The following is a 23,641-nucleotide window of genomic DNA, read 5'->3' as shown; positions in this document are numbered from 1 at the left end:
ATCCAAAGCCCGCCAGCGCCGCCCTCCGTGCCCACCAGTGGGCAGACCTCCCACCGCGGGGGCGTGGCCACACAGCACCGTTTAAGGACCCGGGAGGGCAGAACCAGGGGCCCCCGGCCCCCTAAAGAGACAAAGACTACGTGTGGGGCGTAAGATCCCAGGGCTTTATTTCCGGTCACCATCCCTCCCCTCGGATTCGATCACAGTGATACAAAAAGAATAGAAACCAACAACAAAAAATCAGGCGGTGAGATTAGCAACTAACCCTCTCCTCTCCCAATTCCCCCCCCCAACACAATCCCACCCAAATCAGGACACACGATTGAGGTTTATCCCAGACTCCTCTTGTTACCAGCTCTGTCCAGGGCTCTGTTTTCTCAAGCTTCCACCAACAGGTGAGAGCGAGGGCGGCAGACTGCGGTGAAGCCTGCGTGATAGCTGGTCCTCTAGGTGGGCAGGAGACACCAGGCAGGCTGCCATCACCTCTTCCTTCCAGTGTTCTTCATGGCTCCACTTGGCCCCCTGAACCCTACAACATGGTCCCTCCGGCCTCTCATTCTCATCTCTACCGCCCCCAGAAGCCTGCCAAACCTTGATGACCACAGTGTCAAAGCCAGCACTCCCCTCCGTTACAACTCCTTCCTTTGGCAGATGTTCCTGGCAGGGGCCCTCAACCTTCAAAGACCCCAACCTGGATTTAGGAGCTAGAGGTTTGGGGCAGGGGTGGGGACGGTTTGTCCCACCTCACTCGAGGTGGGCAATCAGCACCATCATGACAACTCCCCCTAGCAGTCCCAGGACCTCCAGGAGTGACTGCAATGGTGATGCCTCCCTCAGCAGCTCGGGCAGCACGGACACTGTTGCCACGTAGATGAAGCCGCCTGCAGTAAACGGCAGGATCCACCCAGGACCTGCACCGCCTGCAACTTCACTGCCCACTGCCCCTCCTTCAGCTAGGAGGGCACAGGCTGTGCCTGCCAGTGCCCCTATTGCCGTCAGCAGCTGTAGACGCATCGCCTGGTGGGCAGAAAGGAGAAACTCACTGACAGCTAAAGAATATCAGAGCTTTAAACATGACAGGTAGGGTACACGCCTTTGGAAACTAAAATTTAAGGCAAAAAAAAGGGGGAAGTAGAAGATAGTTTCCAAAAAATCTTAGCTACTGAAGAGGTTAAAGCAGTGAACGTCTAATTCACTCTGCTTCACAGACACTGTGATTCAGGAGGTCAGGGTGGGGTAGTGGGGGTGCTGTGCAAGATCCCCGTCAGCCACTTGATGGTTTATGGAACACATTTTAAGAAATACTAGCTACAGAACAAGGAAATAGAACTTCCTTCCCCACCAGGATAATTGTTGTCAATGACAATATGACTGGTTTGAAACTAATGAGAAGCAGACTTTATGCTGGGGTGAGCAGGGATAAAGGTTTTGAGACAACCGTGCTGATTGCACCTCATCACCAACCTGCTTTTTGCTGCAGCCAGACTGGACCAAGATGGCAAAGTCGCCAACCTCATGGGGTACTTCATGTAGCAAAACAGTCATTGTGGTCAGGATCCCCAGCCCCCGGCCCCCTCGAAATGAAGCACCAATTGCCAGACCATCCGTGAAATTATGTGCCAGATCAGCAGCCAGATTCAGGTACCCTGACACACGCAGATCTTAGACAAGAGAGGAAGATAGAATGATCAGAGGCATCCCTCACTCCCGTTCTCGGCCCTGTTCAGCCATTCTCACACCTCCCCTTAGAGACCACCGTACTCCCAGCTCCTCAGTGTTTCTCAGACACTAGTGCATACTCCAATTCATGTGTGCCAATTTCAAGATGATGCCCCTGGCTCAAGCTCATTGCCAACCCTGGCCCTCACCTGAGCCTGTTGTTTCCTCTTCAGTATTCTGTGGTCTCACTGGCCCATCTTTGGGCCCTGTGCCACCTCCTCTCCTCTTTCTTGTCCCCTCTGCTTCCTTTTCTTCTTCCTCTGAGCTCTGCTTCTCCTTTGAACGGTGATCTGTTGGAAACATAAAAATGGGGACCAGAGATCTCCTGACATTTTCTCAAGAGAGAAGTCCTCTCCTATCTAAGAGCCATCAGATGAAGGAATACTGAGGCAGGCAAGGTGGCTTCTGGGAGTTGTTCCTGGGCTCACCCTGTCTTCCATGTCCATGACTTCCACGCGTGTGACCATGAGAATGTCCGTGTCCGTGACCGTGTCCATGTCCTCCTTTTACATGTCTCACAAATTTCTCCACCACAAGAAAGGCGACAATGCCACTGAGGACCCACAGCCCCACAGAAAGAATGGGGCCCTGGCCTGGGAATGGAGGCATTGAAACATTAACAGAGAAATGCGGATTTCAGACCCCCCCTCCCAAACGCAGGAGGTGAAAATTACGGAGGGCTAGAGTTTCCTCAGCCATCACCCCAACCCTGCCCCTGTCTGCCCCTTACTCACTACTATGGGAGTGTCCGTGTCCCCGCTGCTCCACCGGATGGTGAGAGTGAGGCTCTGGGGGAAGAAGGGGAAAAAAGGTCCAGGGAGGGAACACCCAATCCAGGGTATTTGTATTTGGGGAAATTTGGAAGATCAGAGATCACAAAGGGGAAAGAACCCTTTTGCTTACAGAATAATTATATATTAAGGTTAAAGGTAGAGATTAAAGACCACTTACCCAGGGCATGAGGGATGAGGTGCAGGAAGGCATCTCCAAGGAGCCCCCCGGAAGCAAAACTGAGCAAGATCTGGAGCAGAGAGCGGTGCCGGGGGGAGTTTGACTCCACGGGGATAAGGAAGAGGACGAAAAAAGGAGCTGCAGAGATCAGCACCGTGGCCCCTAGTGCCTGGTGAGGGAGAGTCAGGGGTCAAGTGGGTCTCCCAACAATCTAGAACCAGCCCCTCTCTCCCCCATCCCCTGGGGACTCACATAGGCCCAGAGAGTGACAGTGTCCAGGTCCTGCTTGATGCCTGGAGCCCCAGACTCCCCGTAGCCTCCATGGCTATGCTCATGGTCATGTCCATGTCCTCTTTGGTAGAGGCTCTCACGGGCGTGGCCATGGCTATGGCCATGGTGCAAATCCTCACGTGAATGTCCCTGGTCGTGCCCGTGGGCATGTCCATGCCAGATGCTCTCGTGAGTGTGGCCATGGCCATGGGCATGGCTGTGTCCATGGTGGAAATCCTCATGTGAGTGACTGTGGCCGTGCCCATGGAAATCCTCGTGCAGGTCTTCGTGCAGGTCGCCATGACCCCCGTGTCCGGCCACCAGCAGCCCCAAGGCCGCCCAGGTCAGCAGTCCCACGGCCACCCAGTGGGGGGCCCCCAGGCCCCTGGCCATGACGCTGACCAGAGGGACAGAGAGAGTGACTCCACTTGACCCTCAACTCTATACCTACGCGGGGTGCGCTTTACTCCAAGCGCGCTCTCCGTCCACTTCTGTGGACCGCTCCCCCATTCCACTCTGCTCCCACCCACATTGTTCCCAAGCCTCGTTCTCTTTATTCCGAGCCCCCTCCCGGATGCAGGGCCCCCGGGACGCCGCTCTAGGCTTTGATCCGCCTCTTTTTCGGCTCTCTGCGCCCTCGTCTCTATGACCCACTAGGTGGGGGAAAGGGCCTAGAAAGGATAGTAGGGAAAAGCAGGGATTCTCACCGGCTCCGGGATCCAGTCCTTTCCCGGTTTGCTCGGACGTGGCACTCCCGCCTCTAGGTCCCGCGAGAACAGGAAGTTCCGTTCTTCCACCGCCCCAACACCTTTACCAAGATGGCTGCACTCCGGCAGCGGAGTACCCACGCTGCGCTTTTGCGCATGCGCAGACGTGGAGGTTACTTGAGGCGAGCCTGGGCGAGGAGGGCTAACAAGCCCGAGGAGACCGCCTCCTCCGTTTCCAGCTAGCCGAGGGGGCGGGAACTAGCGTGGAGACTTCCCGTCTGTACCAAGATGGCTGCCACGTCGGCCCTGTCATTTTGGGCCAGAGCAGAGCGAAGCGCTTAGTTCCGCCCGGCCCGGGCCCAGAACTTTTTTCTCTGGGGCTTCCTCCTGCTCAGCTAGTCCCCCGGTCAATTTTTTGGAGCCCCTGGTAACTTCGGTATCCTCATACTCAGCCAAGAATCATGTCTTGGGCTGCTCGCCCGCCCTTCCTCCCCCAGCGGCATGCCGCAGGGCAGTGTGGGCCAGTGGGGGTGCGAAAAGAAATGCATTGTGGGGTCGCGTCCCGGTGGCGGCGGCGACGGCCCTGGCTGGATCCCGCGGCGGCGGCGGCGGCGGCGGCGGCGGCAGCCGGAGAGCAACAAACCCCGGAGCCGGAGCCGGGGGAGGCTGGACGGGACGGGATGGGCGACAGCGGGCGGGGTGAGTGTCCTAGCAGGCGGGCGGGCGAGCGAGTGGCCGTGGTATGTGCAGCCCCTCCCCCCACAGCCCTCGCCGGCGCTCTTCGCCGGGCGCTCCCGCCCCCTGTTTGTAAACACGCGTCCCCTCCCTTCCGAGGGCCTTAGCGCCCTGCCCCCGGGGCGGGGCGGGGGAGCTTCCGCCCTCCTGGCGGCGGCCTTGTGGGGCCTTGCACGGGAGTCCCGGGCGTGGGAAGCACAGGATTCCCCCATAATTTGAGGGCTCTGGACGTGTGGAGGCGGATCCCACGCCCTGGAAGGGGTGTCTTACCCCTCTCTCCTTTCCTTGCACGATCCGGCTACCTGGCTATAGGTTGGGAACTGGGGGACTGACTGGTCTACCCCACGTGCTTTCCCACCCCACAGAAGACGGGTCTGGCTTGGGATGACATGGTATTCATCCAAATGCCTTGCTTGGAGATTTTCTTCACCTGAACTCTCCTTCTGTCCTTTGTCAACTCCCCCCCCCCTCCCTCACACACAGTTAAACAGTTGTTTAACAACAGGGAGTTTTTGGACTTGGGGATGGGATGGTTGCAGTGGGAGAATTAGAGAAGTAAGGGGTCCAGTTCCAACAGGAGTTCAAAGACTCATGTTCTCTTTTTGTCTCTCCTGTCTCTGTGTGTCTCTGTGCCTGTGTGTACCCCTCCCTCAGATTCCCGAAGTCCAGATAGCTCCTCCCCCAATCCCCTTCACCACGGAGCACCTCCTCCTTCTCCTCCTGGGCCACTACTGCCTGCTTCAGCTGCTCCATCCCTGGGAGGTTCTGGGGCCCCACCCCCACTGCCACCCCCCCCACTGGGCTCCCCCTTCCCAGTCATCAGCTCTTCCATGGGGTCCCCTGGTCTGCCCCCTCCAGCTCCCCCAGGATTCTCCGGGCCTGTCAGCAGCCCCCAGGTGAGAGGTTGTGACCCACTTACTGCCTCTCCACTTTCATTTCCCTGTGACCCTAGATCCTTGTGTGAACCTCCCTTTGGCCCACTAACCTTCCATCCTTTAATCCTGGCAGGCCTGGGGTCCTTGTGAGACCCCCTTGCCCCTCCTGAGATGACTGGTCTTTCCATGCATGCCTCCTCCCCAGCCCCATTTAAAAAGAAAACAAAAACAAAAACCCTATATCCTGATGTCCCTCTCATCTATCAATGATTTTCCACCCTTTTGGTCCCATCTGCCCTTCAGAGATACGTGTCCTTCAGGGCCACTGTGTTGCACACCTCCAGGGAGCACTGTTGATGTCTTTTCTTTGGGGTTGCGCTCCAGGGGAGGCCTTTCCCATGGACTGCAGTGTAAAGAATGCCCTCTGGAATGTGCAGTCACAGTGCCCTGCCTAGGTTTTAGGGAATGATTTCCATCAGCTCAGAGAGAGTTTCCTTCCCAATGAGTCTCCCTGTGACTTCCCTATTTCCCCCATCCCAGATTAACTCAACAGTGTCACTCCCTGGAGGTGGGTCTGGCCCCCCTGAAGATGTGAAGCCACCAGTCTTAGGGGTCCGGGGCCTGCACTGTCCACCTCCTCCAGGTGGCTCTGGGGCTGGCAAACGTCTATGTGCAATCTGCGGGGACAGAAGCTCAGGTATGAGGCTCAGCGGATCAGCAAAGAGGAGGAAAGAAAGAGTCTGGGCCACTTGCCATCATCTGTGGGATTCCCAGGGTCTCATGGGGTTGGGACAGAGTGAGTGAGCTGGGGGAGGCCTGATGAGGGCTAAGGAGCCTGAAACTCAGCTGTGGGAAGGGGTGTTGGAGGGAAGAGGGAGCTGGGCAGGGTTTCTGGAGCATGAGGGAGAGTGGGACTGGATCATCCCACACCTCCTTGGTCACTAGTCTCTGCTTTTGGCAAACAGAGAGAGGACTTTAAGTTCTGCCAGGGGGAGGCTGGCAAGAGATTTAAAGGTGAGGGATATCTGTATGCAGTCTTCCTATTGCTGTTCACGCCCCCCCCCCCCCAATAGGCAAGCACTATGGGGTCTACAGCTGTGAGGGCTGCAAGGGCTTCTTCAAACGCACCATCCGAAAGGACCTGACCTACTCGTGCCGGGACAACAAGGACTGCACGGTGGACAAGCGCCAGCGGAACCGCTGTCAGTACTGCCGCTACCAGAAGTGCCTGGCCACTGGCATGAAGAGGGAGGGTAAGCGCCGACCCTGCCTGGGCTTCCCAGTCCAAAGGCCCTTCCTCTCCCACCCCACCCTGTAGGAGAGGAGGGGGGAGGTAGAGGGCAGACTGAAGGAACTACAAGCTGTTTACCTGCCGGGAAAGCAGAACTGTTCTCTCTCTCCTCCAGAGGGCGGTGTTTGACTTCTCTCTGACCTTCCTCCTCAGTTCTCCCTGGTGCCCTGATTTAGTTCCTCTAGTTTTCTTTTTAATGGTTTTGCGTTTCTGGTGGACTCCAGTGACTCCCCTCCCCATACAGGTTGGGGGGATAACTTTCTTTCCTGTTTCCCCTTTTCTAACCTGAATAGTTCCTCCTCTTTGAGCTGATGCTCCTCTTTGGTCTCTGTCTCTCTCTTGTCTGTGGTCTCTCTGCTGACCTCTGGGATGCTACCCTTCTCTCTCTGCTTTGTGTCCTTATCTTAGTGTGATTCATAGGATTCTAAGGGAGACATTTTAGAGAGGATCCTGACCCAATCCCTTATTTTAGAGAAGATGAGTGTAGGAGCTCAAAGTCACACAAGAGAGTAGCAGGACTGGGATCAGAACCCACATCTTTGAAGGCTCCGGCCAGCATTCCTTTTACTACCTCTTTGTTGAGTCAGAACAGTATGAGATTTGCAGTCAGGTACCCTTGGTTTCAAATGTATGACCTGCTATGTATTGTGTGAACTTGGGCAAGTTATTAATATTTAACTTCTCCAAGACCCAAATTCTTACCCTTTAAAAGTGGGGACTGTAGTTCACAGGGTTGTTGTGATGCTGGCGTGAGTATTAAAAAGTGCTTGGCACGTTTCTTAGCATGGGGTAGGCCCTCCATTTAAATGTTAGATTCCTTCCTAATTTCTTTACCCCCTTTCCTTCTTGGCTCATTTATCTGCCTTTTTAGGATCGCTGCTTCCAGATTGCTCCCCAAATTCTAATGACTTCTCCAGCTCTTATGAATCTGTCCTTCCTGCCGTGAGACCCTGCTAGGCCCGAAGGACATTTTGAACTCCTTCATGACTGGCTGCTGATTTTCCACTTTTTCTCCCTCTTCCCCCAACCCCAAGCGGTACAGGAGGAGCGTCAGCGGGGGAAGGACAAGGACGGGGATGGGGAGGGGGCTGGGGGAGCCCCTGAGGAGATGCCCGTGGACAGGATCCTGGAGGCAGAGCTCGCTGTGGAGCAGAAGAGTGACCAGGGCGTTGAGGGTCCTGGGGGAACCGGTGGTAGCGGCAGCAGCGTGAGTGATGGGGCCAGCCCTCTCTCCTTCCCGAGGGGGTGGGCGGAGGGAGGCTAGGCCTGTTCTGTCTCCCCCTTCCTCTCCTCCCTTCCCCTCACGACCTCCCAACACTGCCTGGGATGGGAAGTGCTGCCAAATGCGGTCTCTCAAACATCTGAGGTGGCCTGAGAGCTCCCTCCGTCCCCACCCTTAGAGCGACCCACCGGCAGAACCACCGTCAAGTCCCAAATAAATAATGGTTTATGCAAATGTCAGACGAGAAGACCAATTTATAGGGATTGGTTCAGATGGAGCTTGGAAGGAGGCTCCAATAAAAGGAGGGGGTGTAAAGAGCCTCTTAACAGGGAGGGGGTCCAGTGCACCTCCACACCTTCCGTAACTCATACCCCCCCATCCCCTGCAGCCAAATGACCCTGTGACTAACATCTGTCAGGCAGCTGACAAACAGCTCTTCACGCTCGTTGAGTGGGCGAAGAGGATCCCACACTTTTCCTCCTTGCCTCTGGATGACCAGGTCATTTTGCTCCGGGCAGGTCAGTGACCTCTTGACCCTTGTCCCCTTCTGACCTCCTGACCTCCAGTGACCTTAGAGGCCTTACCTCGCACGCTCGGGAGCCAAGTTCAGATCCCGCCACCATTTTCTTTTCTTCCCCTAATACGCTTTGAATTCCATGGCCTGATCCTTGGCCCCTGACCCTTGCTGCCCCCCACCCAGGCTGGAATGAGCTCCTCATTGCCTCCTTCTCCCACCGCTCCATTGATGTCCGAGATGGCATCCTCCTCGCCACAGGTCTCCATGTGCACCGCAACTCAGCCCATTCCGCGGGCGTGGGAGCCATCTTTGACCGGTCAGTGGCCCTGGGCTGGGCTGGCCTGTAGGTAGAGGGGGTGGGGCTATAGGCTGGTCCGTGTCCAAGGCTGGCTGAGCTGTGACCTTTGAGTGACCTGCAGGTCCCTCTCCAGGGTGCTGACAGAGCTAGTGTCCAAAATGCGGGACATGAGGATGGACAAGACAGAGCTTGGCTGCCTGAGGGCAATCATTCTGTTCAATCCAGGTAAGAGGAGAATTACCCCTGTCTCTCAAGGCCAAGGCAGCCTTGGAGCCTCCTCTTCTCTGGAGACTCTTTTAAGTTACCCAGTCACCCCCTCAGTAAGACACTCCACCCAGCAGTCTCCCATATGACTAAGAAAAAGCCCCAGCCACTGTACATTCTGTTTCTGACCCCCACTCAGAAACCCAATGGGCCCCCCTTCTATTGAGCATCTAAGAGCCCTGAGGCTCTGCTTCTTTTGCCAGGCAGCTGGTGAAGGCCAAGTAGGTGGGGCCCAAGAGGGGTATCCTGTGGGGACACATTGGCATGTCTGTCCTAATTTGATTTTTCTTCCCTCCTCTTCCTCTCTTCCCTTCTATCCCAGATGCCAAGGGTCTCTCCAACCCCAGCGAGGTGGAGGTCCTGCGAGAGAAAGTGTACGCGTCACTGGAGACCTACTGCAAACAGAAGTACCCTGAGCAGCAGGGACGGTGAGCTGGGGCTGCAGGAGCGAGGGACTGTGGGCCCGAGGGTCCCACGGGGGCACGGGGTGCTGCGAGGCTGCTGCAGGGTTCTCGTGCGTCCAGCTCTCAGCCCTTGCTCTCACCCCGCCTCAGGTTTGCCAAGCTGCTGCTACGTCTTCCTGCCCTCCGGTCTATTGGCCTCAAGTGTCTAGAGCATCTGTTTTTCTTCAAGCTCATTGGCGACACTCCCATCGACACCTTCCTCATGGAGATGCTCGAGGCTCCCCACCAGCTGGCCTGAGCCTGGACCCAGACTTGGTGCCCCCTCACTTGAGGAGTGCACATCGAAGAGGGACTCCAAGCCCCGAGACAGTGGGGAGGGCGATGTTCCCAGAACCTTGGTGGGGAGAGGACTGCAGGGCCAGAACAGATCTCCGAGGGGTTCGCTTGACATCCCATGTCAGGGGACGCAAGGCCCCCGTGAGGGCTGAGCAGCTCCCTTTAGTGGCCTTGAATCTGAACTTGTTGGAGTCTCCCATGATTGGGGTCGTTCCACCCCTTGCCCTGACGATCTCTCCTTCCCACCCTTCTGCACAAAGCACTGGCTTTGCTCCTAGGACCTTGTTCCCTCTCTCATCTTGCTTCACTCATTTCTCCATCAGAAGTGTGGAAATGGGGAGCTTCCCCAGAGGTGGATATTGGGGGCAGGCCCCCTAAGCTGACGGACATGGAGTAGGGCTCTGACAGGCCTGCCTTCTTCCTGAAGAAGAGGGGGTTCTGTCACCCTCTCCTGTCCAGCATCCCCTTTCACAACGCCCCTTCTGCAGTCAGACTGAGGAATGAAAAGGTGGTGGTGGTAAAAGGGTGGGTGGAGATGCAGGAACTGATCTATTTTTAATTCCCTCTGAGGCTAGAAACTTGCAGTTAGACTCAAAGAAGTACTGTATTTCTCCAGGTTAAGCAGTGCCGATGGTGGAGGTGGGCGTTTGGGAAAGGTGGCTCTGAGACGGCTGTCCCTGGGGCTCTCCAAGCACTGGCCTAACACCCCTCCTCCCCCCGCCCCCAAGCCCCGGTAACTTGGAGAAGGGGCCTGGGCTGTGACGGGAGCATTTGGGGAGTGCGGTCCTCAGGCCCGTCACAGCCGCCCCCAGCCCTGGGCACAGAGTGGGGAGTGGGGCACAGCCTCGTCCTGAAAACTGAGGGGAGGCGGGCAGCCCGCAGAGCTGGGGTGCTGGGGCTGCATGAGTTTTGCCCCGCAGCTCCTGTCTTTGGGGTTCCCTTCCCCTCTCCTTCACTCACATAAAACCGCTTTCAAATTAAAGTCGCTGCCTTTCTGGACTGGCGTGGCTCTATGGGCGGGCGGGCCGCGCAGGAGCGGAGGTGGGACCCGGCGGCTCGGGTCGTGGACGCCGCCGACCTGCCCCGGGCGCCCGGCCGCGCAGGTGGGAGACAAGGCGCGCTTTGTCCCGGGCGGGGCGGGGGCGGGGTGTGCGGCTGGGGGCGGGCCGCGGCGCAGGAAGGGCGGCGCGGGGGGTGCGGCTGGTCCTCAAAGGCTCCTTGTTCGCCCGCGCCCTCCCGGCGACAGCGGGCGGCGGCGCCTCGGCTCCGCGGGGCCTTCTCTCCGGCCGCGCCGCGGGCTCCGGGCAGACCCGGCGCCGTGCCCGTCCGTGGGGGCGCGGGGCGCCGAGCGCCTGCGGGCGGCCCCACGTCCCCGAGTGACCCCGTTTCTCCGGGCGCTTCCAACTAGTGTCAGTTCCCCTTCATCTCTCCGCAGCGGCCCCGTCCAGCTGGATTCCCGGCTCCCCTAACTGCCCCCCTGCCCATCTCCTCGGGCCTGACGAGCCTGTGTGTGTCCATCTGTCCCAGTGCCTGGCCTCTGCCCCCCGTCGTCCCTTCCCTGTCCCCACGTCCCCGGCCCCCGCTGGGGGTCTCCAGTCACTATCTATAGCCGGGTCTATAAATACCCCGGCTACCCCCGCCCGGACCGGGCTGGACCGGGCTGGGCCCTGTAATTACCCCGGGCGGGCCGAGGAGAAGTAATTATGGAGACCTGATTGCGGGCGTGTGGGGGGCGACCCCAGCCCGTCTCTCCCCTCCCACTGTGCCCTAAATCCTTCCCTGGCCGCTGCTGAAAGGGGGCTCTGGGGTCCCAAGGGGGAAAGAACTGAGGGGGGGGGCGCTGTGACTGGACCTCTGGTCTTAGGAAAGGAATAGCTGGGAAGGAGATACCGGGGTTCCCGCGAGGAGGCTGAGTACAGTGCACTGACAACCCGCAAGGAGCGGGGTAGAGCAGTCCGAGGGTCGGAGAGGTGGAGGGAAGTGGAGGAGGGAGGAGGGAGGAGGTGGAGGAAGGAGGGTTCCCGCCCCCCTTTCCCAGCCCCACTCCAGGTGGGGACTGAGGGTGGGGTTTCCCCTCGGTGGCTGTGGGCGGGCGGCTGCAGGAGGGGGCCGGGCCGGGGGCGGGGGCGGGGTGGGGGCTCTGGGCAGCTGGGGTGGCCGGGGACACACAGGAGCGGCGGCCGCCAAGGAGGCAGCAGCGCGGAGCCCCGAAGGCGCCTGCTGCATGGAGCTGGGCTGCTGACAGCTGTCGCAGCCCCACAGCCTCTGCTGTCCCTGGGACCCCGCGCCCAGTGCCATCTCCAACCCTCTTGTCAGCCTCCAGGCGTCCAGGGCCTGCGGGTGCCCCCAGCCCTGGGACCGGGGAGCGGCCGCCCAGCCATGGAGGGGTGCAGCCGCTGCCACCACCTCCTCCTGCTGGTACCGCTCCTGCTGGGGCTGAGCGGGGCCCCCGCCTGGGCAGGTAAGCGGAGTCGGGACTCAGAGCCCTGGGTGGTTCAAGCCAGCCAGGAGCTCAGAGTACCCAGGCGCAGGGGACCGCCCATGCCTGGGGCAGGAGCTTCAGGTCCTGAGGAGGCACTTTGGGCATCGAGGGCCCAGGTTGGAGGGCAGGACCCTGGGTTCCTCCCTGGAGTGCCGGGGAAGGCGGGCGAGGTTGCGCGGTGGAGGACCACCTTAGACAGCCCTGAGCGGGGCTGGCGGCTTGGGTCCCCTGGAAGAGTGGACGATGGCCAGGCCAGCTGGCCCAGCCCGGGGCTGGGTGGGAGGGGTAGATGCCGGTGGTGTGGTGAGGTGTGTGTCTGTTGCTCGTTCTTCTATATCTCTGGAGTGTGGGGAGCCGGGGAGCTTCTGTGGGTCAGAGCAGAGCCTAGCAAGCTGGGGAAGACTGGATGCTTGGACCGGCTGGACCCAATGGCTTCCTCGCCAGGACCCCCTCCCCCTCCCCGTGCCCTCGATGCTGCCACGCGGCTGGCTCTGGGGAGCCCCGGGGCCGCCTGCCAACAGGACGGCCGCCGGACAGGCTGGGATCAGGTGTCTGCGGCCAGAGCCAACTCTTTGCATTCCTGCCCCCTCCCTCCCCCTCTGGCCAGCCGGACTCCCCTGGGACCCTGGTGCCCATGACCCGAATCTTTTCCTCCTTTTTTCTCAGGATCCAGAAGTGCTGGCTCCTAGGAGAGGGGATTGGGGTCTGCGAGGAGGGGGCTGGCCGCATCTGGGCCTGGGCAGGCTGGAGCAAGCCCCCACTGCTGGAAGGGGCTGAGGTGCACTTCACTTGACTATCCATTTCTTCTCTGCCCTGGAGAGAAGATGGTCAGAAGGGCAGCATAAAGGCTTTAGGTTAGATTGCAGAAGGAAGCACTTCCAAGAGAGGCTTGGGGACAGGAAACTGAAGTGTACAACGACCGCAGGCCCTGGGAATCTCTTTTAGGGCCAGAGGCACCCATTGGCGTGGAGACAGGGGATGGCAGAGATGACCGTCGTCCCGCTTCTGGCTGGGTGGGTGGAGGTGGAGGTCTAATGGGAAATGGGTTTCCGTGGAATTCCTAAGGTTAAAGAACGGGGCATTTGGGGGGGCAGAGATAGAGTGGTGGGGGTGACTGGGGGGCAGAGCTGGGGGCTGGAGACGTGGGGCGAGTGTGAGGTGAGGAGGCTGTGGGCAGCCCCGGGGTAGGTGGTCTGTGGGATTCCTCTCCAGGGCTTGGTGGAGGGCGGGGGCCTTCTGAGGTCTCGCTGGCCCGGGGTCTCTGTGAGTCTCTGTGTCTCTGTCTCGCTCACCTTCCGCCTCTCAAAGCGGCCCTTGTATGGTGGTGTTTGCGGAGCCGCCGTACGCGGGGGCCGGCGCGGGCGGGGTGGGGGGGTCGGGCCGTGGTTTCCCAGCCCCTGGACTCAAAGGGCCTTTTCTCTGCCTGCTCGCCCCACCTCACCCACCCCACCCAGCTCTGCTCTCCTGATTGCTCTGGCCCCTGCCCTGCCCCACATTTCTATGAAAGTTTTGCTGGAACTCTCCTTGGGATTTTTCCAATCTGGAGCTGATGGTGTGAGGAGCGCGTGTACGAGGGGGCAAGGGAGGGAGAGGTGCCCTTGACCTTGCAGGGAGTTTGAGCCCCCGGCAAGCAGCGGAGTCCTAGGTGGGCAGGGCTGGTGGTGGGTGCTGGTCTTGGCTCCTGGTGGTGCGGCAGGGCTGAGGGTCCAGGTGTGGGGAGCTTGCCTGGGCTTCGGGCAAGGCCTTTAATGGGATCCACAGATGTGTGGCTCGGGGCCCTGGACCTGCTCCGGCTCCACGTGGCGGCTGCAGGCTGCCCCCCCCACCAGCCCCCAGCCCATCTCTCGAGGGGGGGCCGGCACAGGCTCCTGGGGCGGTCTTTTCTTATATTTCATTCCCCAGCATGACCAGAGCTGTCCCCACCTCCCCAAACACAGGCTCTAGCAGCCCGGAGCACCTCGTCCTGAGCTGCCTCTCTGCTCCCTCCCCGGTGCCCCCACCCCACACCCCTCGTGCCCAGGATGATCGACTGCCCAGATGTTGTTTGTGCCGGAGACTGGACAGTGGCCAGAGACCCGGAGACCGAGAGATATGGAAGGGGAGGGAGAGGGAGAGAGGCAGGGAAAGGAAAAGATGGGCAGAAGGCGAGGCAAAGAGAGGAAGGCAGCAGACAGGGAGACAGAGAGACCTACAGATAGAGAGGCAGAGAGCATAACAGTCGGTGAGAGCGTGGCGGGGAGAAGGATGGCGCATTGAGAGGCATCGCGAGACAACAGAGAGAGACAGACTCACAGGCTGAAAGCAGGACACAGGGAGAGTAAGGGACGAGGTGCTGGGAGGGGGAGGGCAGGACGGGCCTTCCCCGTCCCCATCCAGGTGACACGGTGCTTCCCGTCCATCCAGATCCTGGCCCCAAAAGACTCCCAATCTAATGTCCCCCGCTACTCTACTGGGCTCTCCCAGGTGCAGGCCCTGTGGACGTGCTCCGCGCGTTGAGGTTGCCCTCCCTTCCTGACGGCGTTCGGAGAGCCAGAGGCATCTGTCCCGCCGATGTAGCCTACCGAGTTTCGCGGCCTGCCCAGCTCAGCGCGCCCACCCGCCAGCTCTTCCCAGGCATGGCTGCCAATGGTGGAGTCGGGATCGCCAGGGGAGGTCACAGGGGTGGGGTCTGGGGTCAGACCCACGAAGGGAAGGGGCTCGTGGCTCTCTGTGCCTCTCACGCCACCTGTGTGTCTCTCTTGGGTACCAGGAGGCTTCCCCAAAGATTTCTCTCTGCTGACGGTGGTCCGGACGCGCCCTGGCCTCCAGCCTCCCCTCCTGGCTCTCTACAGCGCCCAGGGTGTCCGACAGCTGGTCCTGGAGCTGGGCCGGCCCGTCCGCTTCCTGTACGAGGACCAGACTGGACGGCCTCAACCCTCGGCTCAGCCGGTCTTCCGAGGCCTCAGTCTAGCAGATGGCAAGTAAGTCACTTTGCTCCTCTGGCCAGCCTGGGCCACACTTTCAGGTGCTCCCCTCTGGCCACTGCCCACAGCCCCCACTCTCAGAACCGGGAAATCCTGCTGGCCCTTTTGGCCAGAGCTCACCTCCCCAGTGCCCAAACTCCAGCTGATTGGTCTGGGCTTTAGAGTTTGTCATTGCACTGTGTGTAGCACTAGCTTGTGCCTTGGGCAAGTTACTTCACTTTTTTGAGCCTTAGTTCCATGCCAGTAAAACAAGAATAATAGAAATGTGGGAATCAATGAGAAAATGATTGCATGGTGCTTGGTGCATTATAAGCATCAATAAATAGCAGCGATGATGGTGACTATTATTGTGATCATTGGCTTCGACCCTTTTATCCAGTGTTCCCTCAACCTTGTTGACTTTTCTGCCTTCAGTCAGTCACTTGAACCTCTCTCCCATGACCAGGTGGCACCGTGTGGCTGTAGCCGTGAAGGGCCAGTCGGTCACTCTCATTGTGGACTGTAAGAAGCGGGTCACCCGGCCGCTCCTCCGAAGTGCTCGTCCTGTCTTGGACACCCATGGAGTGATAATCTTTGGTGCCCGTATCCTGGATGAAGAAGTCTTTGAGGTAACGGGAGCAATCAGAAAGGAGTGATTTCTACTTACCTTCTGGTCCCAGCACCCCATCTTCCCATTCATTTCTCCTCTTGTGAACTTAGATTTCCACTTCTTATCTCCTAGTTCTCCAGGAGAACGAGGTGCCCACCTGTCTGCACCTTTGCTGATACCCACTTATTCTGTTACTCAGTCTTTACCAGTCTGCCCCATCCATGCATGCCTTCAAGCCACCCATTTATCCACCTGTCCATCCATTCACCCCACTCACTCGCCTACCCACCTACACGTGCATTCGTGCATCCATTGTCCACTCTCCCATCCATCCACCCACCCAACCATTCACCCACTCATCCACCTGCTCATGCATTCAGGCTTCTATCTATCTTTCCCCTGCTCACCATGCCCTCCTTCAAATCATCCATCCATCCACCCACCTACCCATCTACTCACCTATCCTGCCACCCACTCAACCACTCTCCCCTTCAGTCCACCATCCACCCAATTATCCGCCAACAGATTCACTTCCGTCCATCCACTTACCCACCAGTCTGCCACCATCTCTCAGCAATCCAGCCATACATACAATCATTCATTCACCAACCACCGACCTTCCCGTTCAGCCATGAATTGGAGTCCCCATTCATCATCCGCTCAGTGGCACCCCATCCATCCATTCACCCACCCACCTAGCCAGTCAGGATTTTCTGAATATCTGCTGGCCCAAAGGGAGCACACAAAAATAATAAAAGGTCTTTGTCATGCCAAGGGATCCGAGTTTGCCTCTGGAGATGGAAACTACAATATAGTGTGGGTACGTTTGATGCCTTTGGAATTGAGGGCATCTTCCCCCTCCCCCATTCCCAGAGGTCCTGCGAATTTTCATCTTTATGAGCGTCGGCAGGCATGACAGCTAAGGCTGGGCCCCAGTCTCCGGAAGGCGCCTGGGAAGAGGCCTGTGCATTACCGCTAGGGGTGAGGTGTGAGCTTAGAGGTGGAAGACCTGGGCTTAGTCCTGTTTCTGCCTCTGCGAGTGACTTTGGGTCAGTCACTGTCTCTTTCCGCTTCTCTGAATGAAATGCATTGGAAAAATGGAGTGCACTTGCTCGCCGTGCTGGCTGTCCCGGATGTAGTGAAGGTCCAGCTAGATGATGGATGAGAGTCCCTTGAAACCGGAGAGGGCTGAGCTCATGGGAGGCTGAGGGTGCCTTCTTCCCCTAGGTCTGGCCCCCTGGCCTTGACCCCAGGCTGGTCCCGTGTCGCTCTCTGAAACCACACGTGCCCCCTCCAGCAGAGGTGCTTCCTCCTGTCCCTGCAGGGGGACGTCCAGCAGCTGGTCATCATGCCGGGGGTGCAGGCTGCCTATGAGTCCTGTGAGCAGAAGGAGCCAGAGTGTGACGGGGGTCCACGGGAGAGAGCCCAGAGCCAGCAGTCCCACAGAGTCCAGAGGTCTCCAAAACAGCCGCCGTCAAGACTTCATAGACCCCAAAGCCAGGAACCCCAGCGACAGGTGAGGGACGTGGGAGAACCCCCAGCCACAGCACACCCCAGGCAGGGAAGACGCCCAGACATCTTCCCCAGGGGAATGTCCCCAAGAGTTCTAGAGCCCCCCATTTTGGGCCCTCATTCTCCCCTTCCAAACCACCCCCCTTCCCAGCCGTATCGTCCTTCTCCGATTTCCTTCCTCCCCGGTCCTCATTCATTAACCTTTTTATTTTCATTTAAAAATAAAAAGAGTTGTTATGAAGAATTCGTAGCTGGGAGCTGTGTCTCCTGCTTATTTTGTCTCCTCCTCTGCCAGTCTTTCCAAAACTGTGTCCTTGACTTTCCCATCCCTTCTTGAATTAAGAGATTGGCAGAGAATGGGTGCGAGGGTGGAGGGGGTGGGGGGAGACTTGGGAGGGAGGATGGGAGAGCAGGGTAGGGGGGAGACAGGAACAGGGAGAAAGAAGTTGAGACGATAAGACCAAGGAGGAGAAATGGGGAAGGACGGGAGATGGAGGTGTTCCCAGAGGGGTGGTGGTCCGCAGAAGTGGGGGTAGGAAGCCCGGTCTCCGCCCCCCTGCTAATGGAGGTGCAGGGTTTGGGGCTGTGATGGTGGTTGGGGGGCAGGGAAGGGAGACTCTGGCTTGGGTGGACCCTGCAGGGTTAGGGTGACAGATGATCTGGGGTCAGTGGTGAGGTTGGGGGGGGTCAATCTCTTAATCATGTCTGCTTCTGTTCCACATGCGGGGCGCAAATCCCCCTCCTCCCCCCTTTCTTTCCTGACCTCTTTTATCCCCAACTCCCTGTTTCCCAATCCACGCCGCCCCTGTTTCCCCCCTCCCACACCATTTCCTCATTTCCTTCTCCCCACCCTTTCCCTCTGGACCCTCCGATTTCCCTGTCCCCTTCCTACTTATCCCCACTGCTCCCTCCCGTGACCCCAGCCCACTGAGTCTCTCTACTATGACTACGAGCCCCCCTATTACGATGCGATGACTACCGGGACACCCCCTGACTACCAGGTAAACCTGAGGGGCCCCTGCATCTCTCCCCTTCTTCCCACTCCCCCCTCGAGCATCCCCCGTGACACCTTGCGCCCCTCCCCAGCCTGTGGGGACACGCTCCATTGACTGAGACGTGGGGCCTCCTTCCTCACTGCCCCTCCCGTGTCTCTCTGCTGCAGCGGCCACGGAGCCCCAACCACAGGGGTCTCCCTTCCCCCAGGGGCCGCCGGACCCCTCCCCGAAAGCCTGCCCCGCCTGCCAAGAGGTCAGCGGCCCGGCAGGCGCCCCCCTCACCAGGCCGGAGGCCCTCTCGAGTTGGGGGCTCTGGCCCAGCCCGGGGCCAACCTCTCCCCTCCCGACGCCCAGCTCGGCGGGCTGCTCCCCCCACTGCCCGGGGCCCCCCCAGGACCAGAGGCAGCGGTTACCGGCAGGTAGAGCCGGGGCATCCAGATCTCTGCCCCCAAACCCTACGGCCTCGGAGAGTCACTCTCCCCAAACTGTCCCCCTTCCGAAGGGGCGGCAAGATCTGAGATTTCCCCCACCCCCCAGCACGGATAGGTGCTGCCCTCAGGGGGGGCGTAGGTGCTGCTTCGCCTCCCCCGCTAACCTCTCTCCTTCCCCCCACACCTCTCTGCCTCTTCCCCTCTGGGTTAGGACCCCACCCTAGGTGAAGAGGAAGGACTCTTGGAGACAAGCCCCTTGCCACCCCCCGAGGAGGTAACTCCATCTCCTCCCCTCACCCCGGTTGGGGGCGATGGGCGTCTGTGACCCTCTCGTCCTGCCCCGTGCCATCGTGGATCAGCCACCCCTCTGGCCGGAGGGTTCTTTGTCATATCCATTCTGGTCATTCCAGACCTCTCGGTTTGCTCGTCCCTAAGTACAACTGTTTTCCTTCAGCGTCCTTGTCTCCCTTCGTCACTCTTTGATTCCGGAGTAACTGCCTCTCCGTATTGGTGTCAGGTGATCTTACTTTCTGTGTCATATTTCTGTACCCAGGTGCCATTTTCTGTCAAACGCTATCACTTTTCCTCTCTTCCCAGTCTCTCCTTCCATCTCTTCGGTCGTTCCCTGGACTCCTTTGTCTGTCATTATGTCCGTGGCCTGTCTGCTCTGTGTCCAGCCCTCCGGCCAGTCTTCTTGCCACCCACCGTCTCTTCCCGTCCAGGCCCATGGCTGGACATCCCTCCTCCTTCTGAGCCTTTGGTGGCCATCCCATCCCCTTTCCGTGCTGCTACTCCCTCTGCCCCTCTGTGAGATAAACTCCAGTCCCACTTACCCTCAGAGTCCTTCGGGCTAGAAGTCGGTGTACCCTGGGGTCCAGGGCAAAACCTCCTCTCAGCCCTAATGCCCCCGTCTACCCCCTCTCCCTCCCCACCCCCGGGAAGGAGCAGACAGATCTCCAGGTCCCCCCCACAGCCGACAGGTTCCCGGCAGAGGAATACGGGGAGGGGGGCACGGACTCCCCCGCGGGGCCCTACGATTACACCTATGGCTATGGGGACGATTACCGTGAGGAGACCGAGCTTGGCCCTGCCCTCTCTGCGGAGACAGCACACTCGGGAGCCGTAAGTGAAGGGAGCTCCTCTCCGTGCTCGGCCTCCGTGGGGGCTACAAGAATCGCTTCCTGTTGTTTTTGGTCATTATTGGCTGTGAGCTACTTCGCCTGGGTGGAGTGCCGTTTTCTGTTCACATCAGGTGTATATGTTGCTTGAGAAGATTCGTTCCTGCCTTCCTTTTCTATCTGACTCCTTGTGGATCCTTCTGGGAGGGCAACTGGGATTTAAAAAAAAATCTTATGACCACTTCCTGTCTTTTTTGGGCACTTTCTATTTCAGTCAAACTGGATTTCACTTAGCTTTTGGTCAATAAATCTCTACTTTACATCCATTTTCAGTCTGTCTCCATCATTTCTTCTTGGTCAGAACAATTTCTTGTCCGTGTTGCTGTCACAGAATCGAATTTCCTACTTTCTAATCTTGAGGCCACTTCCTGCCTGTCTCTCCTGTCTTCTCCAGCCGTGGCATCCATTTTGGTGACTGTGTCAGATTGGAATGAAGTAAACACTTATTATCTGTGTTTGGCTCTAATTTTTCATGCTTCTCGTGGTAATTTCCTTTGAGACTAAGCGATTTTCTGTGTGTTTTTAGTCATCCAAATCATAAAGTTTCCTTCGTGGGCCTAGATATTTCTAGTGGCCTCTTCCTGTGTGTCTTAGCCTTGATGTTTGTGTTTTCTGGAAGAGTTTCCTTTCATTGTCACGATTCTCCTTCCAGGAGTCATGTTCTGTCAGTTTTGTGAATTTGTTCTCTCTCTCGGTCCTGGTAGCCATGTCGAAGGTCCACTCCCTGGATCCTTTTTCTTGGGCGCTTCCTGTCTGTCCAACCACTTCCTGTTTGTTCTCTTCACTTTCTAACCATCTTGGCCGTGTTTAATTTTTCTTGGCCATGGCCTCATTCTTGCTTCCAAGTATTTGTGCCTTTGTTCTCCCTTCTTTAATTGTCTGCCATGTCTTCAACCGCTTCCTGTCAGTTGGGGTATTTCCTCTCCACTTCCTCCTGTGCCTGCCTTGCAGTTATGGCTGCCTTCCCTACCCTGCTGCCTCCCCCACCCCTCCCCTTTCTAATATTGCCACCCCTTAACCTTTTGCTGCCTTTCCTTTGTGCTGCTTTCTGGAGATGTGGGGTTTATCTGGGATTTGGGGGGATCTGGAAACCGGTCATTGAATGTCAGGGTGGAGGTGGAAGGGGACATTCTCAGTACCTTGGTTGGGTGAGTGGGGTGGGGTCCTCCCTTCTCCCTGATCTTGTCTTGGCTCTGGCCCTCGAGCTGGGGTTGGGCATCTGAGTGGGAGGTGTGGAGGGAGGGAACTGGTGGGCTCAGGATAAGGGAGGACCAGAGGGAGAGTTCAGGTTCTGACTGGGGTAGGAACTACAGGACTTCAGGAGGTTTTGCCCTGGGGTTGAATGAATGAGCCCAAGTGCTGTATTCCCCCCAACCACCTCCCCCACCCCCCCAAAAAAGAAAAACAAAACAGTGATGAGACGAGTTCAGAATATCAGGGACAATTGTCCCCTGAATCTACCTCTAGTATGGATGTTTAACCCTGGGGGAATTTTTAACTTGTGAACCCCTTGAAATTCTAAGTAAAATTCTGTGCATAAAGGCGTACACTTTTTCTCTTTTGGAGAAAAGCCCCGTACCTTTTATGGGTTTCTCATATGGATCCATTGCCCCTCTCCCCTCCCCCACTAATAAAACTCTATCTACAGCCTTAGAGAGGTTCATATTTGGTGGGTTGGGGAAGGGGTGAGGAAGGTGATGGCTTCTAAGGTTTAAAGATTCCTAGGGTCCGAGGGAGTTTGGGGACAAGGGTGGGGGTCTGTGGAAGAAGGTTTGGGAAGGTTGGGGGTTGGGGTTCCGGGAAGGGTGGGGAGGCCTTCCTGAGAGGGGCTGTAAGGGAGAGGAGGGGGTGGTGTTTGCCGAGATGGGACTGGGAAGGCGAGCTCACGGGGGCCTGGTGGGGTTGGGGGATTTTGGGGTCTCCCTGGGAGATTGGGGAGGGCTGGGAGGTTGGGGACTGGGCCAGAGGGGGCTCGAGAAGATCTGGGAGTGAAGGCGGGAGTTGGGTGGGAGAGCCCTGGGGTCCTGGCTGCTCACGGGCCCCACTGGGGGCTACATGTGTGTCTCCCTCAGGCTGCCCGTGGACCCCGGGGGCTGAAGGGAGAGAAGGGGGAACCTGCAGTGCTGGAACCTGTAAGTCACCCTGGTGACAGCGTTGAGGGCGGTGGAGGAGAGGGAATGGGGGTGGGGTGCGGGTGGGGGGAGTGCCAGCCCTGGAGCCTCTGACTTCTAACCGTCACTCCCCAGGGTATGCTCGTGGAGGGGCCCCCTGGCCCAGAAGGCCCTGCGGTGAGTCCAGCTGTGACCTCAGCCTCCATTCCCGTTCGGGGACCCCGCGTGCCCGCGTGCCCCTGCCTTCCCCACAGACGCCCAGGCCTCCTCCTCAGAACTCCAGAGCATCCGTCCCACGGAGGCTCCTCAGACGTCCAGGCTTCTTCTGTGGAGACCACCCCTCAGCCACGTACCCCCTCCTGTCTGCACTCTCTGCTCACCTATATCTGACCCCCTCCTCGTTTTGTTCCTCAGGGGTTGACTGGTCCCCCTGGCATCCAGGGGAACCCTGGCCCGGTTGGAGATCCCGGCGAGAGGGTAAGGGACTGTCCTGTGTGGAGGAGGCCCTGGTACCGACTGGGCGCCCCTGCTCAGTGACCCCCCGTAGCTGCTGATTCATGAATGAGGGGCGGTTGCGCTCCTCAGCATCCGGAAGGGAGGCTGGGCCCTGGCTGGGGAGAGGAATGGCCTGGCGTCTCACCCTCCGTTTTCTCCATGGTGGGAGGGTGTTCAGGAAAGATCTAGGGAAGTCTACACTCAGTCCGTTGGGGAGGGTTTCAAAATGATGCCAAAGCCCTAATGTGTCCCTCTGGCTGTCGCTCTTGGCTTCTCGTTCTCTCCCTGCTCCAGGGTCCCCCTGGTCGAGCAGGGCTCCCTGGATCAGATGGGGTCCCTGGCCCTCCTGGCACGTCCCTCATGCTTCCAGTGAGTTGTCCTCTGGGTTTGGGAAGGGGTGGTGGTGGGGGAGGGTGGCCAAGGGGGTTGTGTTGTGTCTTCAAGAACCCAGAAGGTAGGAAAGCAGTGCAGGAATCTAAAGCCCGTCAACCCCAAGGGACTGGTCTTTGGGTGGGGGCTTAGGGCCTCAGTAGGTGACCTAGAGTCAAGCATAGATCTTCTAGAACCAAATTAGGATTACCTAGAACCAGGTAGAAAATTCTATCCTTCAGGGAGGTTTAGAACCAAAAGAGAGTCTTTCCAGAGGAAAGAGGTTAGACAGTGGGGAAGAGGGATGGAGCTGAATTTATAAAAACCTCAACGTCATTAACTGGAACCCATGGGCGCCACTGGAGGAGGGCAGGAGGGGTTCCTGGGACCTGGGGTGGGACGAACGTTCTGGATGAAGCTTCTGGTAGGGAGGCACATGGGTGTCCTGGAAGAGATCCTGAGCCTCCTCTCCTTCCCCTGGCCCTCCCAACGCCAGTTCCGGTTTGGCAGTGGCGGGGGTGACAAGGGCCCTGTGGTGGCGGCCCAGGAGGCCCAGGCCCAGGCCATCCTGCAGCAGGCGCGGGTGAGTCGGCAGGGGCTCTCGGTGGAGGAGGGGCACGGGGAGAGCAGGGCTCCGGGGGGGCGCTGCAAGGGTAGGCTGGGGTGAAGGGTGCCGGGGCGGGGTTGGTTTGGGGCTGAGGAGGGAGGGTGGGAGGTTAGAGTTAGGAGTGGAGGAGTGAATTTGGAGGGTGTTCTCAGGTGGGAGTTCTCAGTGGCCTGTGCTCAGCTCTGCTGTCTTCCCGCTCCCTTAGCTGGCGCTCCGTGGACCCCCTGGGCCCATGGGCTACACGGGCCGTCCTGGACCCTTGGTGAGTGAGGAGGGTATCGGGGCGAGGGGGCTTTTCTTTTTTTTTTTAGATTTTTATT

The 23,641-nt window shown here is 58.5% G+C and overlaps 3 protein-coding genes across 6 annotated transcripts in view; 2 read left to right on the top strand and 1 right to left on the bottom strand.

The window, feature by feature from the left end:
* Positions 1 to 143: 143 nt before the first annotated feature.
* SLC39A7 (solute carrier family 39 member 7) lies at positions 144 to 3,763 on the bottom strand. The gene is made up of 8 exons (XM_004479800.5): positions 3,648 to 3,763; positions 2,923 to 3,337; positions 2,671 to 2,839; positions 2,454 to 2,507; positions 2,148 to 2,312; positions 1,869 to 2,009; positions 1,465 to 1,661; positions 144 to 1,017 (listed from the first exon to the last, which is right to left on the bottom strand). The coding sequence occupies exons 2-8, from the start codon at positions 3,331 to 3,333 to the stop codon at positions 745 to 747; spliced, it is 1,410 nt and encodes a 469-aa protein (XP_004479857.1). The 5' UTR covers positions 3,334 to 3,337; positions 3,648 to 3,763; the 3' UTR covers positions 144 to 744.
* A 50-nt stretch (positions 3,764 to 3,813) lies between these two features.
* Positions 3,814 to 10,588, top strand: RXRB (retinoid X receptor beta). 4 transcript variants are annotated; one of them, XM_058306557.2, is made up of 10 exons: positions 3,913 to 4,346; positions 5,037 to 5,278; positions 5,798 to 5,954; positions 6,331 to 6,510; positions 7,583 to 7,755; positions 8,159 to 8,288; positions 8,471 to 8,603; positions 8,719 to 8,810; positions 9,172 to 9,277; positions 9,404 to 10,588. In XM_058306557.2, the coding sequence occupies exons 1-10, from the start codon at positions 4,109 to 4,111 to the stop codon at positions 9,549 to 9,551; spliced, it is 1,599 nt and encodes a 532-aa protein (XP_058162540.1). In that variant the 5' UTR covers positions 3,913 to 4,108; the 3' UTR covers positions 9,552 to 10,588. The 4 variants fall into 4 exon arrangements, with proteins under 4 accessions (XP_058162542.1, XP_058162541.1, XP_058162540.1 ...); XM_058306556.2 differs by having other exon boundaries at positions 8,707 to 8,810; XM_058306559.2 differs by lacking the exon at positions 5,037 to 5,278 and having other exon boundaries at positions 3,814 to 4,346.
* Positions 10,589 to 11,760: 1,172 nt separating this feature from the next.
* The window catches only part of COL11A2 (collagen type XI alpha 2 chain), a 28,479-nt gene continuing 16,598 nt past the window's right edge, over positions 11,761 to 23,641 (top strand). Inside the window, exons 1-14 of the mRNA XM_058306555.1 lie at positions 11,761 to 12,050; positions 14,535 to 14,684; positions 14,821 to 15,031; positions 15,480 to 15,642; positions 16,948 to 17,139; positions 18,059 to 18,136; positions 18,773 to 18,835; positions 19,504 to 19,683; positions 21,812 to 21,871; positions 21,986 to 22,027; positions 22,265 to 22,327; positions 22,640 to 22,714; positions 23,211 to 23,297; positions 23,527 to 23,583. Coding sequence (XP_058162538.1) covers positions 11,969 to 12,050; positions 14,535 to 14,684; positions 14,821 to 15,031; positions 15,480 to 15,642; positions 16,948 to 17,139; positions 18,059 to 18,136; positions 18,773 to 18,835; positions 19,504 to 19,683; positions 21,812 to 21,871; positions 21,986 to 22,027; positions 22,265 to 22,327; positions 22,640 to 22,714; positions 23,211 to 23,297; positions 23,527 to 23,583 — 1,503 coding nt within the window. The 5' untranslated portion in view covers positions 11,761 to 11,968. The remainder of the gene's footprint in view (positions 12,051 to 14,534; positions 14,685 to 14,820; positions 15,032 to 15,479; positions 15,643 to 16,947; positions 17,140 to 18,058; positions 18,137 to 18,772; positions 18,836 to 19,503; positions 19,684 to 21,811; positions 21,872 to 21,985; positions 22,028 to 22,264; positions 22,328 to 22,639; positions 22,715 to 23,210; positions 23,298 to 23,526; positions 23,584 to 23,641) is intronic.

The sequence above is a fragment of the Dasypus novemcinctus genome, chromosome 11 (assembly GCF_030445035.2).
Source record: "Dasypus novemcinctus isolate mDasNov1 chromosome 11, mDasNov1.1.hap2, whole genome shotgun sequence".
NCBI classification, from domain to species: domain Eukaryota; kingdom Metazoa; phylum Chordata; class Mammalia; order Cingulata; family Dasypodidae; genus Dasypus; species Dasypus novemcinctus.
The sequence above is the reverse complement of the archived record's forward strand: the minus strand, read 5'-3'. Positions and strand labels throughout refer to the sequence as shown.

Coding starts and splice junctions, on each gene's coding strand:
- SLC39A7 (XM_004479800.5), bottom strand. CDS start 3,333: ATGGCCAGGGGCCTGGGGGCCCCCCACTGGGTGGCCGTGGGACTGCTG. Junction 2,313..2,453: donor ACACGGACACTCCCATAGTA/GTGAGTAAGGGG, acceptor CTCCATTCCCAG/GCCAGGGCCCCATTCTTTCT. Junction 1,018..1,464: donor CTGGCTGCAGCAAAAAGCAG/GTTGGTGATGAG, acceptor TCTGCCCACCAG/GCGATGCGTCTACAGCTGCT.
- RXRB (XM_058306556.2), top strand. CDS start 4,109: ATGTCTTGGGCTGCTCGCCCGCCCTTCCTCCCCCAGCGGCATGCCGCA. Junction 5,955..6,330: donor CTGCGGGGACAGAAGCTCAG/GTATGAGGCTCA, acceptor CCCCCCCAATAG/GCAAGCACTATGGGGTCTAC. Junction 8,289..8,470: donor GGTCATTTTGCTCCGGGCAG/GTCAGTGACCTC, acceptor CCCCCCACCCAG/GCTGGAATGAGCTCCTCATT.